Consider the following 20720-nt stretch of genomic DNA (forward strand, 5'->3'; position numbering starts at 1 on the left):
ACAAACCGAATGTTTCCCCTTAAGATCAAGGTAGGATCTAAAAACAAGGCAGAGATGTCTTTTTGCACCATGTCTATTTGATCCTGCCTTGATACTCCTAGACTGTGCAGTATGAGAAGAAAAAGAAATAAAAGGCATAACTACATAGTAAACAACTTAACCTTTCTCCCAAACTGGTCTGGCCTTTGGCCTCAGCTTCTGAGAGGTAAAATCTAAGCTCTAGAAATTTTATGCCTGAGAGGAAGAAGTATCTTTGTTTTCTTGGGGGTCTTGGGTCCCACTGGATATTCTAACTATGATTTAGAGTGAGAGTTGCCCACATCAGAAAGACCAACAGTGTGATTCAGGGTGGGAGCTTGATCACATCATATCAGACAACCTGGAGACTGAGATCAATTAAGTGGTCAATGAATCGGTCATGCCTACGTAGGCAATAAAAACTGTGATTGGGGAATCACAGTTGGATCCTGGGTTGGGGATACTCCATATATACTATTATATACGAGGAAATTAACATGTGCTGACTCCATGGAGGATAACAACAGAAGCCTTGTGTCTGGTGGTACTGTCCCCAGGCTCCAACTTATACACGTCTTCCCTTGGCTAATTTTAATTTTTATCTTTTCCCTGTAATGAACTGAGCCCATGAGTATAATAGCTTTCAGTGAGTTCTGTGAGTTCTTCTATGTGGATTACCAAACCTGAGGGGGGTTTGGGGAACCACTCAAATCTGCAATTGGTGTCAGACGTAAGGGTAATCTCTTGGGGCACCTGTGTGGCTCAGTCGGTTGAGCGCCGACTTCGGCTCGGGTCGTGATCTCACAGTTCGTGGGTTCGAGCCCTGCGTCGGGCTCTGTGCTGACAGCTCAGAGCCTGGAGCCTGCTTCAGATTCTGTGTGTCCCTCTCTGCCCCTCCCCCACTTGCACTTAGTCTCTCTCTCTCTCTCTCTCTCAAAAATAAACATTAAAAAAAATTTTTTTAAAAGAAGTAAGGGTAATCTCTTGTGGGTACTATTCCCTTGAACTTTGGAGTTGGCTAAACTTTTGCACATACAGATGAGATTAGTCAGGATAAAAAATAAAACTTTGTATTCACAGATGAGAAAGGAATGTTATAGAAAATTCTAGGAAATCAACAAACAATAAGCTACTAGAATTTGTAAGTGACTTTATGAGATCTCAGGATACATTGCTTGCATTTCAAGACTTATTATACATGTAGATCAATGGAACAGAATGGGAGGTCTGGAAACAGCTTCACAGATAGACAAAGGTGTCAAGCAATTCAATGGGGGAAGGATGGTCTGACAACCAATAGCATAGCAACAATTGGATATTCTTATACCAAAGTGAGCCTTGGACCTTACCTCAGATCAGATTAAAAAATAATTTAATCATAGACCAAAATGTAAAATTGCAAAACTTGTAGAAGAAAACAATAGAAAATCCTGCGACTCTGCAGAAAGCAAAGATTTTTTTTTTTTTTTACAAAGGACAAAAAGAGTGCAAACTATAAAATATTTAAAGTCGAATTTCATACAACTAAAAATTTTTGCTTTTTGAACATCACTGTTAAGAAAATAACAAGCCAAACCATAAACTGAAAGAATATTTCAGTAAGAAAATATTTGCAGGACACATATCTGATAGATGATTTTGCATCCAGAATATAAGGAACTTTTACAGCTTGATAATAAGATAGACAATAATAAATGGGCAAAATTTTTTATTTTTAAAAATTATTATTTTTTAAATTATAAGGTTGGTTTTCTTAATGTTTATTTATTTATAAATTTATATTTATTTTGAGGAGCGAGAACGTGACTGGGGGAAGGGACAGAGAGCGGGGAGAGAGAGAGAATCCCAAGCAGGCTCTGTGTTGCCAGAGAGCCTGTGAGATCATGACCTGAGCCAAAATCAAGAGCCAGATGCTCAACTGACTGAATCACCCAGGCACCCCGGGCAGAATTGTAAAAGGCACTTCAAAGAGAACCCTAATGGCAAATGAGTTGTGAACAGATGCTCAATATCACCAGTCATTAGAAAATGCTAATTAAAACTCCATGAGATTCTTCTCACATACTTATTACAATGGATAAAAATGAACAAAAAAAAAAAAAAACAAACCTCAAGCACATGCCTACAATCCCACGGCACAGCTGGAACTCTCATCTGCCGGGGGTGGGGAGGGCGGGGGGGGGGTGGGAACGTCAAATGAAAATGGCACAGCCACTTTGAAACACAGGTTGGCAGTTTCTTGTAAAGTTAACCATACCTTTGCCATACAACTGCACTCCATTTGTGAAAACAAATACCCCAACAAAGACCTGTATGTGAATGCCTCTAGCAGGCTTATTTATAGCCCCAAACTTGGAAACAACCCAAATATTCACCAACCTGTGGATGGATGAACATTTCACGGGACTTCTGTATAGTGGAATCTTCTCAGCAATAAAAAGAAACAGACCACTGATACATGTACGAACATGGGTGTTTTTTTCAAATGCATTATGCTAAGTGAAAGAAGCCAGATTCAAAAGGCTACATTCTGTAGGAGTAGATTTATATTATTTTTCTGGAAAGACAGTGACAGAAGATAGATCAAGGTTTCCAGAGCCTGGGAGTGAGGACTGGGTCAACTACAAAGGTGCATGAGAAGCTATGTGGGGTGACAGAACTGTTTTACATTGAACGTCCTTGTGGTGTCTTAACGCTTCAAACTGAACATCTAAAAAAAAAAGGGTGAGTTTTACTTTATATAATTTATACCTCAATAAACCTGACTTAAAAAAAGATGAACCCCATAAACTGAAAAGATATTTGCAACCTCCGTAGCAGATAAAGGATTAGTGTCTCAACTCTAGAATAGGAAAGAGGGCGCCTGGTGGCTCAGTTGGTTAAGCATCTGATTTCAGGTCAGGTCGTAATATCACAGCTTGTGAGTCTGAGCCCTGCATCAGCTCAGAGCTTGCTTCGGGCTCGGAGCCTGTCGGCACAGAGCCCGCTTCGGATCTTCTGTCCCCTTCTCGCTCTCTGCAACTCCACCGCTCACGTTCTCTGTCTCTCAAAAAAATGAATATTAAAAATTAAAAAAATAGAAAAGAGTTCCTATGAATATGAAAAAAAGTCTCTTAGTAGAAATGTGTCTTTAAAAATGAACAGAAATTACCCAATTTGGGAAGAATGGAGTCAGCAAATGCATGAAAAAGCTACTTGGTCTCATTTAGGAACCGGGGAACAGCAAATTGAACCTTCGGTTAGATAGTATTTCTTATCCATCAAAATGAAAAACTCGACCATTCTGTGAGTTTAGTTAACAAAGTGGAGAGTTCTTTGAATGATAACTTGATATAATTATTTTGAAAAAGTTTGGTACTATTTTTAAAAATTTTTTTAAATGTTTATTTATTTTTGACAGAGAGAGAGACAGATCATGGGGGGGGAGGGGCAGAGAGAGAGGGAGACACAGAATCCGAAGCAGGCTCCAGGCTCTGAGCTGTCAGCACAGAGCCTGACGCCGGGCTCGAACTCACAGACCGCGAGATCATGACCTGAGCCGAATTTGGACGCTCGACCGACTGAGCCACCCAGGCGCCCCAAGTTTGGTACTATTTAGTAAAGTTAGTGTACATTGTCTGATCCTGAAATTCTACCTCTAAGCAGGTACCCTTCCCACCTTCTTCCACATGTGTACTGAGGTCCACATTTGTGTAAGGTAAGAACTCTATGCCCTCCATTTCTAATGTCTTTTCATCCCCCAGGCATGGATTTCCCAAGATAGTAGTTCTTCTAAGCCTTTTACTTGACCACTTTCCTCTCATCTCTCAACTGATTGCTTATTGGTACATTTTTCAAGGAATAGGACAAAAGGAAAAAGATATAAGACGGAGATCCCATCAACCCTCACATCTACGAGCTGGCCATTTGTTAAACTCAAGATGTGGTATGGTGAGGCTAGGTTTTCATTATATTTCCAGAATAATTTTTGGAGAAGTGAGACTCTCAGGGTATCACCTGTCTGTCTATTTTATCTGGCATCTTACCACTAGTTTTTATAGTCTGATTACTGAACTGTCAGTTTGGGGAGTAAAGTGATCTCTTGTTTTGATATCCTTCGAGTCAATTACCATACAGGGTTTACTCTAGTTTTTAATGGAAGGCTAATGAAGGGTAGAAAAGCATGAAATTTATAACCAGAGTGAATTGTGATTGCTAATGCATTAGGAAAATTCCATATAGTTTTTCCTAGTGTTTTTCATAACTCTCACATACAGGAAGCCATTATTATAGTATAACTACTACAATATCTTGATTATTACTTACCCTCTTATTTCTACTTGAGCTACAGCAGTGATGTTGATTTGCAGGCTCACAAAATTGCTGTCTGGGTTGTCCTTGTTGGAACTAAAACACAGCGACAATATGATTTCAATATATTTTCTCAGCCATGTTACAACATATGATCATAAAAACATTCCTATATAAAAAGAATAACAAACATTACTAATACAGTCATTCAGAAACAATGGCGTATCCATTCTACGAAATCACAACCATCTGAAAGTGGAAATGCTAAGATTTTCTATGGGTAAAAATAATGTAACTTTCCATGAGGCGGCATCTTATCTGAAAACACAACAGACATCTAGGAAAGCTAATGCTTTTTTGTTTCAATGGCTAAACCAAAAAGGCAGTGAGCTGAATTCGTTTTCCACCTTCTGCCTTGGACACATTCCTTAACTTCTCTGTGCATCATGTTTATTGCCCATCAAATGGGAAAGGACGGCACAGTGAACTCCTGATTCTCCATGCTAAAAAGAAGAAACTGGCAAGAATAATCCAAGAGCAGCACATAATGGAAAAAGCGTTTGCATTTGGCTCTGGAATGCGTCATACCATACATTGTTTTGGCAGCAAATTTATCTTCCTTATGGTTTATTTCTGAAGTAATATTAAAATAAGTGCACATTCACTGCATGCTCACTGGCTGACTAGGGTGGGGGGCAGGGACTGAATTGGAAGCATAGCCAATGACGATGGCAGGAAGAAGCAAGACCCCAGGAAGTCTGGCAGCTCAGACTGACGCAATTAGGAGAGGCCATCGATGCTTTCCAGGGCATCAAGAATCTCAAGATAGAAGGTGAATGTTTAATGATGTTTCTTAGAACAGTGGCAAAATTATTTTTAAGTCTGCTTTTTTTTTCCTCTCAAGCAAATAATCACGTATGAAATTTAGCTTTTGAAAAATACATGTGTTGGGGCACCTGGGTGGCTCAGTTGGTTACGCCCCCAGCTCAGGTCATGATCTCGCAGTTCTCAAGTTCGAGCCCCGCGTCAGGCCCTTGCTGACAGCTCAGAGCCTGGAGCCTGCTTCAGATTCTGCGTCTCCTTCTGTCTCTGCTCCTTCCCCATTCGCATTCTGTCTCTCTCTCTCTCTCTCTCAAAATAAATAATAAAAATATTTTAAAAATTAAAAAAAGATGCCCGTGTTAAGCGGGCAGTAAAGAAAATGAAACACGGTCTCATGAGAGGCTTGACCAGTAGCTGAGCTTTGAATGCAGATGTCATTTGCCTTTATTACTCTCTTGTGCTTTCACTGAAGTCACCCTCATATCCCCAAGATTATGCAGCTTTCAGCAAACAGATGTGCCACACCACCACTGACAGGTCATGTTTATATCCAGGTCTCATTAAGAAGAGAAAGCGTCCGCTTTTCATCATTGACTTTCACACAGATTCAATGGATACTGCTTTAACACTGCAGGAGTGGTAATAGGGTATGTTCTGACTAGCTTTTGAAGCTTCCCAAATGTGGGAGCTGGAAAGGAGATGTAAAAGTCAGCTTTCAAAGGAGGAGGAGGAGGAGACAGAATCATCCCCACAATGCTTTTGAAAAGTCTTGTCTGATTGTATATACTGATAAGGCCACTTAAACCACAAACACACATAAAAGATATAAACAGGCCAATGTCAGGCTCATTTCCTGCAATAGGGCATCACTACTAAGCTAGTGATGAGCCTAGGGGGACTTGTTCACCAAAGTTTGAACCCCAGTTTCCAGGCCACTTTATTATTATCACATCTGGGGAAAATCAGTTAACTAAAAAGGTTTTTGGGGTTTTTTTTAAAGGCAGAATTCTTAATTACCAGCAAGAAGTCATTAAGTGTACTTGTTGTACATTGCATGGCTCTGAATGCATTATGGGAAACTCTTCAGTTTGGAAATTTAGGTCTCATTGTTGCACACGTTACCCAGACTTGGTTCTATTTTCTAGTTCACACTGCTTTGCAGCAGTGAATGTAAAAATGATGAAAAAAAAGTCGTTTCATTTAAGCGATCCTGTAACTTCATTGTGTTTTGTTTCCACGTGGTTTAAATGACACAATTGTCTTTACTCACAAAAAAAGCCAGCAGATGTCAAGCCCTGAAATCATCTTTGGACAGGAGTCTAACATGAAGCTTACGGAGGCTATTTTACCATGTAATGAAAGCAATGGCAGATGTGGAGACGAAACCTGGTTGGCTAATCAAAATCATCTTCTGTCACACAGCCTTGTCACGACACTAGGTACTGCCATCAGCCAGTGGTGTCAACAAAATCTCCCGGTAAGAAAGGCACCAGGCTTGATATACAACTTAGATGCTTCCTTGACCTCTTTTCCTGGAAGGAAACCTCCTTCACTAACACCACTGCTACATCCAAACAAGCAATCCATCACCGTCCGGGATGCTGAGCTATTTATACTGTCGGTGCTAATTCTGCATGGGAATAATGGATTTCCTCTCCACAACTACGCCCCATGTCATGCACCAAGGATAAACACATTTTTCATTTATCACTCTGATGCTATTTTCCTTTTCTTTACTGTTCCCTCTTTTCTAACATTCCCTCTGTACTCTCTGTGGTCTTTGGAATGTTAGCAAATACAATACGATGTTCATTTCACCGCTGCCGAGGAAGCAGTTTCACTGATATCACAAAAGACCTGTTTGTATGTGGGAACTGCTATCTGAGACCCGCTCTACACAGGGAGGAGAATGTTTACATGTCACATAGAGCTGCGGCATGAAGAGACCATTTAATGAAAACATTTGGTAACATGAAATATTTTAAGTTGATTAATACATAAAGCCCGTTTCTCTTTGGGTTCTGTTTGTGGAAAGGGGCATTAAAAGTGGGTAATGGCGATCAATATGGTCAAAAGCTTAAGAACTTAGACTTCAGAATATTTGGTTTAATTTGCTTTTGGTTTTAAACATCTAAATTGAACGCACACCATCCATAAATATTTATTTATGCCTTTGGAGTCTGCCAACGAGGCATGGAGATAAATGCTCACTCGTGAATACTTTACTATTTGAGTGTTAAGTATTCTCAAACATTTTTATCTTGGAAATGTCTGTTTTTGGAATTTGATGCTTTATGTATGTTCCTGTAGCCTCTCTGGTTCTTCCTTCATTTCCACATTTTTATGTTTTTTTCAGAATAATGTTAAAAATAGTCATGAGTTTCTATAGCACGTAAGGATGGAATATCATCATGGTCCACTCTTTTAGATGAAGCGAGATGTTAGAAGTGTGACCGTTTCTATCTTCCATCAAATTTAGCACTTTGTTGCTAAATTCACTGGTTGGAGGATGATCTCCAGGATGGGTCTGGGGAAGGCATTTGGAATATCAGTTGTTGTCCTTTGTCCCCAGAGTGAACTACTAGTTTCATTTATTCTGTTATCTGTAGCTGCAATCAAAAGTAAGAAGGATGTGTCAAGGAATTTGCTTTGCATCTTTGTAACAGATTTTATTTCTAAATAAATGATTTCTATTTTGTGAGGATGTATCTTCATACCATTTGTGGGACTGACATCACAGACAGTAATGGTAAGAAACAGAAACTTTAAGCTGCTGTCTGGAGTGATGGTTCTCAGTATAGGGTGCCTTTACTTTTTTTTTCTGAAAAAGTTAAAAATATAAGCAAAAGATTCCCCAAATAAAAATATTTAGGACTACCTAAACCTTTTGGAAAATATACATTTATGTAGACATAAAGAAGTGATTTAATATGCTTTTGGTAAAATGGTATTACAGAAATCATTGTGTCAGCGTCTCATCACTAATATGGGTAAAAATTTTTTAAATCTCTTAAGAATCAGCAGAAAATATTAAGTTAAATTTTTAAAAAGACTTAATTAAGGTCAGGAAAGGACGTAAGGTAGGTGAGAAAAACCTTCCTTCTTAGAAATCTATCACAAAATTTAGGGGATGTGGTTTGTGATACAGGTTGCAGATTTCTTTTTAATGTTTATTTATTTTTGAGAGACAGAGACAAGGAGCAGAGAGAGAGGGAGACACAGAATCTGAAGCAGACTCCAGGCTCTATGCTGTTAGCACAGAGCCCGACACGCGGCTCCAACTCACGAACCATGAGATCATGACCTGAGCCGAAGTTGGACACTTAACCGACTGAGCCACCCAGGCGTCCCGCAGGTTGCAGATTTTAAAAATCTGCTATGTTCTTATACAGTTTATATATTTTATTTTATTACTATTTTTAATTTTTTTTAACGTTTTACTTATTGTTGAGAGACAAAGCATGAGCGGGGATGGGGCAGAGAGAGAGAGGGGGACACAGAATCCAAAACAGGCTCCAGGCTCTAAGCCCAACATGGGGTTGGAACCCACAAACGATGAGACCATGACCTAAGCCAAAGTCGGACGCTTAACTGACTGAGCCACCCAGGTGCCCCCAAGTTTATATATTAACAAAAAAAAATAGAAACCTTTAATCCAAGTAGCTATTAAAAAGTAATCCATTGCACAACATCACTCTCTAATCACTTCTTACAGGATAGAAGATAAGTGTAGAGATTTATCCATATTGCACACTAGTATTTGAGGACCAAATTGTAGATACTGACTTCAGAGTTGTGTTATAGAACAAGGGTTCACCCAGCTGAGTATGTGCTGTCGACATCAATGCTGTTTAAACTTTTTTTTTTTTAATGTTGTTCAAACTTTTAAAATCGCAGACCACAGAAAATTATTGTATTTCACAGGGTGTCTTACTGTGCACATTTACATTTCTCTAATTGGATCATTTCATGAAGAGACTGTGATATATTGTATTCCATTCACTTTCCTTTTCTTTTAATAGTGGCCTGGAGTCATTACATTTATCCCATCACTGGCTAATGGGTTTAAGTTCACACTTGGGCTTTTATGCACACTGCTACCTCCAAGTCTTTCCACTCATTAAATACTGTTTTTGGCCATGAAGGAACAAACAGAATAGACAGTGAAAAGATAAGTCACACTTGAGTCTCTGAAAAGTGTCAGTCTTAGAAAAAAGGGGCAGCTACCTATATGCTTTGTCTTACAGTTACCAAAAAAGGCTCTGTCCTCTGAATCTCACCTGCTTCCTGCCATGGGGCTCACAGTGAAACCGTCAGAGACCCATTCATTCCTGACAAGTTAGATTTCAAGTTTGCAAACGCATAATCTATGCTTTCTTGCAGAGATTTATTCTCAGGGATTTAATGACCCCCAGCTCAGAGCCTGGCAGAGATATTGTTGGGGTGTTGGTGAGGGTGGGAGAAAGGATGTAAATCAGAATCAGGAAAAATGGAGGTAAACCAGGGTGCGAGGGTACCCAGGACAAAATTTTACTAAAATAACTTGGCTTACAGAATGGATCTCTTTTCAAAAGCAAACAAACAAAAACCAAAAACAAACAAACAAAAACTTACAACACTGAAAAAAACCGACACAAAAAATGATCTGTGAAAAGTCTGGATTCTAATTTCAGGTTAAGGAGTTTGATTCGTGGCCATTCATCTCACTATGGATCTCTCTAATAGTGGATGCTGACCATGATTTTAGGCATTTAAAGATCTAACCTTCTGATTTGGAGATCGTTAATGCTCATGTTTGTTTTCTCAAGACGTGGAACTGCAAATCGGAGGCCCAGAGAGTACTAAAAGAAAAAAAATCACAAGACACTAAGGTTATTACAGGGAGGGACCATATACACAGCATAAAAATCTTTTTAAATCATCCCTGCACTTCTCCCTCTCTCTCTGCCCCTGGTGGGATTCTCTCTCTGCCCCTCGCTCACTTGTGCCCTCTCTCTCTCAAAAAAATAAAAAAATAAAAATCATCCCTGCAAATCCCTATCTCATATTGCTGCCCTTTTCCCTGCTTCCACCCCGGGGGTTGCCTAGAGGAAGTCACGGAACTAAGACTGCAGAGGCCAGACATTCAAGTCCCTCTACATTGTGGTTCATTCTCTTCATTTAGTCCTGTACGAATTCTCCTGCCACCTTCCCATGTGCTAAATTAAAAACAACCTAAATATACAAGAGGCAATTGATTTGGAAAACTGTAATGCTTGTGTTTGATGCACATTTACGGCGTCATTGAAACTGACTGCGAATTGGGTCATTCGGTGGGACGCCTACGCACATACGTGGAAAATGCTTCTTATGGAACGATGACCGATAAAGACAAAGGTTACAAAGTTGTACATGCAGTGTGTTTCAGGTATTGTTTTAAAAGTTTGTTGGTGGAAAAATGACTGTACAGGAGTGACGGTGTATTGTAAAAAAAAAAAATATACCAGAATACTATGCTATGGTAATAATATTAAGGTTATGAGCATAGGGATTGTTTTTCTACCTTTCTTGATTTCCCAAAGTTTTAAACCTGCTCTTATTTTTTAATCTGAGGACAGGTTTTTAAAACTTTGGGGAAAATTAGTCCAATGATAATATTAATAAGGAAGTAAAAATAAGAGCCAATAATTCTATCACTTACTCTCCTATGTACTGTGCTAAAGCCTTACATGCCTTGTCTCACATAATCATGACAACCACCCCATGAGGTGGGTACTCTGATTGGTGACATTTTACACTCTGAGCAGTAATCTGAGGATTAGGGAGATCAAGTGCCTTCCTCCAGGTGCACAGCAAATGAGCTGTAGAGTTGGAATTGAAATTCTCGCAAGCTGACTCTGGAACCTGCACTCAAGGCCACTACACCCTGAGACTCAGATCATTGATTAAAAACTCGTGTTAATATGAACCATAGTAATATGAACTAATAATAAATCATCATTCTAATCATAAATCGTCATCATTTCCCTAGCCCTTACTGAATGTGTTACAAGCCAGGCACTGCCCCATTGGCTTTATATTATCATGTCAGTGCACTGCTCCAAACTTTCCTAAATGTGGTGATTCTCCCATTTCAATGTGACTCGTCCAAGGTATCACAACTGATGAGCAGCAAAGCTGGGATTTAAACCCATGTGTATCTATTAAGCCTATGCATCCTTATGCCCCAGCCATGATGAATTCTTTTATGATATCAAATGTGCAATTTTTGGTCAGACCCCTGGGACTTTGCACATACATTCCCCCCTTCTTTGAAAACCTTAAAACTTTTCTGCTTTCTTCTACTTGAAGACGTTCTACTCATGCTTCAAAGCTCAGGAGGAGAGATCCTCCTGCAACATACTATCCGATCCCACAGGCCCAGTCAGGCAGAAATTTTCTCTTTATTCCCCCATCTCCTTCTTTGCAACCTCCGATAGTGTTAATGTTGAGTTTCTTAATGAATGGGCGTTGTATATTTTCATCTTGATATTGTCAGACTCTAGCTTGGAACCAGGCATACAGAGGGATGCACTACAACAGTTCCAGTGGTGGGGATCTTACTCTATTGGGATGAAGCCTGGCTAATGTCGGTCCTCATTACAGAACAATTCAGCCTGGGACAAAGATACAATAAAGATATGACAATTTCATATTGTAAGAGACACATGTGTTCTCAGCTAGAACCAAACACCAAATATCTGGGCGTTGATTCTAAAGGAACTTTGCTGAACCACCACTTACTCGTCTTCCTGCTTGAGAGATTTTCCAAGTTTTTATAAATCCTATTGGCACCTATTTTATATGACTATAGCTATTATATGAAATGACATTACTACTTACAAATCAGGAGTATACTTCTGAATACTACCTTGAATGTTTTGTTAAATTAAAATAAAATGTCACTCGAAAACTTTTTTTTTTTTAAATATTGGGTGGGACTTAACTAAATGTTTCTGGTGATTTATGATGCTTTTTAATATTTAGGGCTGCTTTTATATTTGGAATTTTACTACGATCCACTGAGAGTATTTTTTTTTAAGTATGAAATGAAGAAGTAAATAATCAAAGTGTTTTAAAAGAAAACAGAATGCAATAAAATTTGATGTGTTTAAGGGCATTAAAGGGTGAGATAAGAAAGCTATTAGGTTTCTTCCACTAGAGACCTCACAGATAAATGAATACAAACAATTTACCTCCTTGACTTCCAAAATTATTTGCTGGTAAAATGGGCAGACATCATTTCACATAAACACATCCATGGTCAAGACCACACTGCATTTTTACCCTCCACTTTGAATGACACCAGTGGCCAGTTTTGCTCCAAGATTTTATTTTGTTATTAATGATCTTGGATGATCTCTGGTTGAGATTGAACACTTGTAATACTGAAAAAGGAATGAGTGCCTGGTCATTTTTATAAATTTTTATGCAAATGCCACGGTTCCCATGTCAATCTGTTCCTCTTTAGTGTTAGGTATACCTCTTCTTCATGCTAACTTAGGTGATTGGATTTTTCTTGATAACCAGCAAAAGGATTTATTAGTTTCTGGACAAAAGGATTCTAATGGAAAATGTCCCAATTTCGCAGCTGAGAAATCCCATTCTGTCTTTCATGGCTTCGTTTAAAAATCTCATCTTGTCTGTTATTCATTAGTTTTTATCCAAATACTTTTCCCAATTTTGCAGACCAGACAGAACATGGACCTTGTGTGAGGTCCTGGTTCGAATCTTGGTTTCGTTGTTCATTATCTGTGTGATATGGGGAAATTTATTTGATATCTCTCAGTCTCAATCTCCTCATCTATAACATAGGAGAAATACTCAACTAATGGGATTGTTGGTTGTGAAAATTTAACGAGGTAACATAAAAAAAGTACTTAGTGATGCATTTATAACACAGAGAGCAATCACTATATGTTAGCTAATAAAAAACTGTTATAAAATTTTATCTTTCATTTAAATAGTTACTTCTTTTGGCCTAACAAGTGAATTTACCAGACTATAGCTTGGCACACTTTATAAATAACTGGGAGTTTAAATAAAGAGTGTAAAAAGTGTGTAAAAAAGCAAAAATATTATTTACTTTTAGAGTGTTAAAAAACAAAATATTGTAGCAGAATACCCTAAAGTAAAAATTGGGAATAGGAATTACTTGATACTTTCAAATGCTCAAATAAATGTGAGAGATCTTGGGCTAAAAGGTTTATTTACTGCAGGACTTCTAAGCACCTTTAAAATGCGAATGTGCACCTAAATGTTCCAGAGGAGAATATGATACCCAGCAGTGACCACAGAACTCCCTTTTAAAGCCGTATCTCAAGGGATCAACACTCTTTGGAATATACTTTGGGAAGCTATTCTAATACAAACCTATGCAATTATGAATTTTTATGAATTTTTTTCAAATAGGCCACTTCATTGATAATCATAAATATCTAATTTAAAACAGAGGAATACATATGTTTAGTTTATGAAACATTTAAATATTCAGTATTTGCAGATTTCAGAATTTTTTTCTGATTTATGACTTCATAATAAGTATGTCCACTGGGATATTAATTACAACGAGTTACTATATGTACTTAAATGGCAATTGCATAAAATTAACTTATTTTTTGTCCACAAGAAAACCCGAATGAGAAGTTCCTAAATCTGGAAACAAGGAAAGAAGAACAAAACATGTCTTTATTCTTCCAAATTCACATTACAGATCATTATTAACTCTTTTTCTTGCTACAAACACATGTCGGTATTATTCTCTAGTTCAAATGCATGGAAAATATAGACCTGGCAAAGATGACTCAAAACCTAGATCATGGTAACATTTTTAATACGAAAATCCTGTGAATGATACCCATACGGGACGTATGTCAAAAATCCAAGTTTAATCACCTTTGCTAAAATCTTATGTTATTTCTTAAGTCATTTACGGAATACCAAGAAATAATTGAACTGCCGTGAGACTCAAAGAAACAAATATCCCAAGAAAAGATCTGTAGTAAAAAAGAAAAAAAAAGTCTTCATAGATGTATCCATCTAAAAGACATGTTAAGAGTAAAATCAAAAGAGAAAGCATATAAATATCCATCTTTTCGTGTGTTTAACCTCAGGGTTCCCACCCTGTATAGGATATAATCCCCCCCCCCCCCCCCCCCCCACCCCTGGTCCTTTCCTGCCTAATTTGTTTTCATCACCAGGTGCTAAACAGCTGAGTGCCAGTGGGGGCGCTTTCCACGAGCTGTCTTTAAAATGCAATTAGAACTTAGGAAGGGCTTCTGGGTTTCTCTTACATTTGTTCCAGCCACCATAGGGTTGCCAAGGTCACACACCACCATCCGGCTTGTATTTTCCATCTTGTACTCACAGCTCAGTGGACGTAGCCCCTGCAGTGGGAAAGAACACCAGCATGGAGCTCGGGTGGGGGTGGGGGGTGGCAAATAAGTTACATCCTGTCACAAAGGCAACTCGGTGTGGGCGGCAAGCTTCCCTTGATTTCAAACACCTGTGTGGGCCACCGTGCCCAGGAGTTCACGGGTGACCATTAACTCGGAAGAGAAGCTTGGGAGACAAAAAGATCAGAGTTTAATTTTAGAAGGAGGTTGGAGCGGTAAGCGCGATGTGTTTCACGGAGGAGCAAAATGCTTACCACGTGCAACAAGGAACGTTTTAGAAATTATTTGCACTATTGCTAATGTTAAATTTGGGCCAGGAGGATCACAGATGAGTAACCACCACGGAACAAATTTATTCTTGCCAAGATGAAATGGCGGCTATTAGCAGAGGGTATCGTATGCCTCGGTGAGCATGTGCAAGAGAACTGCTCTGAACACAGATTCCTACACACCATGGTCCTAATTTTGAGGTGACACACGATCTTTGTTCGTTCCTCTAAATACTCAAGAGGGGAAGAGAACGCTTTCGTGTTTCCCCAGTGCTTCCCGTCTCCCTTCTTCCCCTTATAGCCTGTTCTCATCAGAAAGTATAAAAACTCAAGTTTGAAGAGGCGTTTAGAGCTCTGTGCGGGACAAGTTCTCAAGGTTACAGCAAACGAAAGGGAGAAGTGAGGGAGCTTTATCTTTGAACTTCTTCCCTCTGTGTCAGGTCTCTCTCGTGTCTTGATGCTACTCCCAGCTGCCTCGAAATCCACACCTTGCTGTCCACCCTTAGTCCCTTTCCATTTTTCAAAACTTGATGTCCCTGTGGCCCTGCTCCACCTCCGGTGATAGCTACAAACGTTCACCCCTTATTTCCCTCTAACTTACGAAGTGCCACTAACATGACCCGTCATCCTCATACCAAGAGATAAGCTGACAACAGGAGGACCTTCACAAGGAGCAACCTTTTGGGAATTTCCGCCCCAGGAGAGGTCCGTGGAAGGAAGAGCGTTCTAAGTATGAGAACCGTCTGTCCATCTGTCAGCTCTGCTGAAATTTCATTTAAGGAAGTAATGTGAATTCTCATGTAAAAGTTTCAGAAATCACCCTCTATCCCATTCTTCCCACTTCATTGAGAAAAACCAAGATCCAACACCAAAACAATGAGAAGCTAGACAAACAACCAGACATCAAGGTGAAAAATTTTGTTAATTTTGCTTCGAGAAAATTAACCTCAGGGGGACAGGGGTTTTTGTATCTCTTTTATTCCCAGTGCCTGGAGCCGTGTTGGGCACAGAGCAGTAAATGGTGTCAGAAGACTGCAGAAGCGGATCACACGCTTTGCTAAGACGGGGCTGAAATGAATGGAAACACAACTAACTATAAAATCCTCCCTCCTGGGGGTGCCTGGGGGGCTCAGTTAGTTAAGCGTATGACTTCAAGCTCAGGTCATGATCTTGTAGTCTATGAGTTGGAGCCCCACGTCCAGCTCTGTGCTGACAGCTCAGAGCCTGGAGCCTGCTACAGATTCTGTGTCTCCCTCTCTTTCTGTCCCCTGCTCACACTCTCTCTCAAAAATAAATTAAAAACCACACACACACACATCCTCCCTCCTGCAGTCAACCAGGTAGGAACACCCACTGAAAAGTCTGTTCAGAATGATCAGAAAGGAGCAACTGACTGATATCTGGAGGCACCTTAATATATGCTCTCTCTAAATAACTTGCATGACACATTAGTATCTAGACAGCTAAGAAACATATTTTGAAAAAGCTGGTAATGCTCTCTCCTTTGAAAGATAGTATTAGCATGTATTTAAATTCTTTTTTTAACTTTTTTTTTAACGGTTATTTATTTTTGAGACAGAGAGAGACAGAGCATGAACAAGGGAGGAGCAGAGATGAGAGGGAGACACAGAATCTGAAACAGGGCTCCAGCCTCTGAGCTGTCAGCACAGAGCCTGACGCGGGCTCGAACTCATGGACCGTGAGATCATGACCTGAGCCAAAGTCGGACGCTTAACCGACCAAGCCACCCAGGCGCCCCTTTAAATTCTTAAGGATCTATAACTAACCCTAATTGTACAGAGATGTTTGTGTTCAAATTATTAAGTCAATCCTGAAAACAGAAAAAAAGAACCCAGCAAAAACGTTTTTTAAAATGTCCACGAGCCCTTTGAATATATAATTCAAAGTTAGTTTCTATAGTAAATATTTTTATCTTATCTAAAGGTTAAAAGTTATATGTACATTTTTCCCAGCTTTCTAGAAATAGCTTTTTCACATCAATCAAAGATCTTTTCTTTCCCCAGTCCCTCCCACCCTTTTTCTTTTTTTAACCTTTACTTCCTTTCTCTGAGTGAGAGGAACAATGATTGTTTTTCTAGATATTTCTAGATTATTTTCCTTAGCTGTTCCAGGGACACTCTTGCTGTAATCCATTTATAGCTCTTAACACATTATTCATTCACTAAAATATGTACTGTGTACCTGGTATTTACCAGGAACTGATAAAACTCCTCGTCCTCACCGCATTTCCAATTACTGTAACAACCGTAATGAGTAATCACAAGCATTGTGAAAAGCAATGGAAACATAATCACTGCAGTTTCAGTTTTACGATAGGAGAGATTCATAGTGATAGAGAAGGTTATGCACTTAGATGTAAGTAGCAGATTGAAGGAGGTGACATCAGGCTGCTGGGGGGCAGTGCAGACCGATGGTTAAGAGCACGGGATTGGACCCACCAGTGAAGTGTATGCTAGGCAACAGCTGTGTTAGGCATGTTAGTAAATCTCTCCTCCTCTGTAAGTGGGGGATACCGATAGCCTTGCTGTTTTGCTACAAGTCCACTACGAAGATTAAGTAAATTAAACCCATATAAGATCTCAGAGCAGTGCCCAGCCCGATTCTTCAATACACATTTGCAGCCTCAATCATGACCGAGCTGAGACTTGAAGGATAAAGAGAAAGAAGTGAGCTGGATAAAGGGGAGGGGGAGTGGAGTTGGTGCGTCCGAGAGAATGAGCGGCAGCCACAAACTCTTGTGGCAACAGAGCACACGTGTACTCCAGGAACTGGAAAGAAATTCAGTCCTGCTGGCATGTAGGGTGCGGGGGGAGGGAAAGGATCCAAGCCCAGGGACGAGAGGCTAAAGAGGTGAACAGGGGTGACAGAAGCAAGGGCCTCGGTAGTTACTGAGGGGCTTTGGGCTTTATCCTAAAAGCAATGGGGACTTAATGAGGGGTTGCAGCAAGAGGGTGCTGTGGTCAGATTTACATTTTAGGGAGAGGACGACCCCTTGTAGAGAGGGAGGGGAGGCAGGGATGGGGAGATTAGTTAGGAGACATTTGTGATCTTGGCAGAAGATCAGGCCAGCTCTGACGAAGGCAGGTGTCAGGGCGGTATCAGGGGCAGCAGGTGGAGAGAAGAGATGAACTGGGGACAGAGGTGGGCTGGAGAAACAAGGTGGCTCCTGGTGCCTTTCTCTGACCCAGGCCATGGAGGCAGGAGAAGCATGAGTCTGGGAGGTTGACAAATCTAGTTCTGGACACGCTGGATGTGAGGTGGCCAGGAGGCAGGGGAGGTGGTCCGTGAGGTCCCCTGGATACCAAATGCACAGAGACAGAAAGCCGACCTGTGGTTACCAGGGGCTGGGGGAACAGGTGTTAGCGTTGAGTGAGTACAGGGTTTCCATCTGGGAAGATGAAAAAGTTCTTTGCTGGATGGTTTTACGTAAAGGTTGCGCAATCATGTGAATGCACTTAATCCCATTGAATGACACACTTAGAAATGGTTAAAATGCTAAAATATATACATATTTTTTGCCATAATAATAATGCCAATCATAATCATCACATAAAGCACACAAGCCCTTATTCCTAGAACATTTTAGAAAAAGTCAGCAAAGGGAAGTATGAAGTCTGGCTCGGTGAAGGTTTCCAGAGAAGGAGATGGTCAGCATTTATATTTTTGAAATGATGAATGTGTTCAACAAAAGAATAACAAAACTTACAATCAGATAATCCTAATACGTTTTCCCCTGAGAGAAGATTGTCTAAAAAAAACCCTTGAGCTGAGTTCAAAAACAAAGGTACGCAAACCTCAAACTGCTTAGAGAGAAAGAACAAATTAGAATGTGGCTTCAGTCATGCGAGATTCAAAGACTGAGCTAAGTCTCTGCCCAAGGGAAGCTGATGGAAGAAAAAAAGTTAAGGGGCTCATTTGAGACTGTGGACGATGTCCGTTGTAATGTTTACAGCCAGAGATGGAAACGATAAGCGTTCTCCCGTATTTTCCATGCAACCAAGTCCACGGTAAACTGGATGTTTTGCTAAAAGAACATTTTAGAAAAGACGCTTTGTTTAACGAAGTCGGGGGTGGAATGACACGAAGGAACTGAAATGAAAACATGAGTGAAGCCACGGAACAGTTTTAAAAATAACATACTCGAGCCTCATTTCTTTGTTTGTTTACATAGCGTTTGCATGTAAGTGTGTACAGGTGATATTTTTCCATAAATTTCTCCAACAGAAACTCGTAATGATTCTATGACTGTCAAAGATATGTGATGATCACTCACCTGGATTTATTTATCTATTTTTCACTAAGAAGATAATTTAACCAATACAGAAACCGCAAGCCTAGAGGGGTGAGTAGAGAATTTAATAATCTCTGCATCTATAAATGCCTATGAAGTATCAACATTGCAACAGTTTGCTGACATTAATTTTTTTTAAGTTATTGTCTACTTTTTTTTTTTTTTTAATAATTTCTAGGGGTGCCTGGGTGGCTCAGTTGGTTGGGCGTCCGACTCTGGCTCAGGTCATGATCTCAACAGCTTGTGGGTTTGAGCCCCTCGTGGGGCTCTGTGCTGACAGCTCAGAGCCTGGAGCCTGCTTCGGATTCTGTGTCCCTCTCTTGCTCTGCCCCTCACCCGCTCATGCTCTGTCTCTCTGTCTCTTAAGAATAAATAAAAAACATTAAAAAAAATTTTTAAAGTAATCTCTACACCCAACATGGGGCTCGAACTCATGACCCTGAGATCAAGAGTCACATGCTCTTCTGACTGAGCTAGCCAGGTACCCCTGCTAACATCTCTTAAGAGAAATTGTTTTTCATTATATTATTTAGTCTTTACGGGGCACCTGGGCGGCTTAGTTGGGTATGCAACTGACTTCTGATTTCAGCTCAGGTCATGATCTTGTGGTTCATGAGTTTGAGCCCCATGTTGGGCTCTATGCTGACCGCGCTGAGCCTGTTTGGGATTCTCTCTGTCTTGCTCTCTGCCCCTCCCCCGTTTGCTGTCTCTCCCCCACACCCTCAAAATAAATAAATAAAATTTAAAAAAATTATTTAGTCATTAGAATGTTCATACGCCTCAAAGTATGTGGTATTTGGAAATTAAAAGACATTTAACAATAGTAGTTCAATGAACAAATCCATAGGCATGTCTCAAAGGAGTTCCCGTTGTGCCTCGTTCTATGTGAAGCACAGAGGTGGCCATGAGGGAATGTTAAAGTGGGTCTCTGTCCTTGATTGTGAGTCCGTACATTTCTGAAAATGAGGGACTTTCCCCACTGTCCTGCAATGTATTTTTAATGTGTTTTTAGACCAAGTGATTAAAACACAGCAGAACCTGAGGATACCCTGAGTGGGAAGATTCATGTTCTGATAAAGGAGAGGAAAGACTGTAAAAAGCATTGTCAGTTTAATAAATGGTGGCATTGCCCGACCAGCAAATAATGACAAAGACCTGGCTTTTCTCGGTCCTGGTCCCCAAAAGGTGGGCCACGAAGAAAGAAAAATGAACGTGTTTCCTTTCCAGTGCCTGTCTCTGCTGTTATCAGTGCTCAGCTGGGATTGGTCAGACCTTCCTCTATAAGCAGTAATGAAAACCAGAGCTCCAGGGACCTGCTTGAAACGAAGGGAACTAAAAACAAAGGCCTGAAAACAGCCAGCGAGGGTGGGAGTTAACAGGGGAGTCTAGCTGATAGATCGCATTAGTGAGATTCTTCTCTCAGCCGGCTGTATTCTCTTCCTTGCTTCAGCTCTCCATCTTTGGCCAACTGATCTTTGCACTATGGCCAAGAAAGATATTAATATTGCTTAAGACCACCTCCCCTTCCTGGCTCACTGCTATTATGATTAGCAAAGCCGGGTGCCATTTTGTTCTCCTTCATTTGGGAAGAAAGTC

General features: G+C 40.1%; 1 protein-coding gene across 1 annotated transcript in view; it reads right to left on the minus strand.

The window, feature by feature from the left end:
- The window catches only part of ITGA8 (integrin subunit alpha 8), a 188166-nt gene that overhangs the window by 43866 nt on the left and 123580 nt on the right, over positions 1 to 20720 (minus strand). Inside the window, 3 exon segments of the mRNA XM_032593834.1 lie at positions 4324 to 4404; positions 9895 to 9971; positions 14442 to 14534. Of these exon segments, the coding sequence (XP_032449725.1) occupies positions 4324 to 4404; positions 9895 to 9971; positions 14442 to 14534 (251 nt within the window).

The sequence above is a fragment of the Lynx canadensis genome, chromosome B4 (assembly GCF_007474595.2).
Source record: "Lynx canadensis isolate LIC74 chromosome B4, mLynCan4.pri.v2, whole genome shotgun sequence".
NCBI lineage: Eukaryota > Metazoa > Chordata > Mammalia > Carnivora > Felidae > Lynx > Lynx canadensis.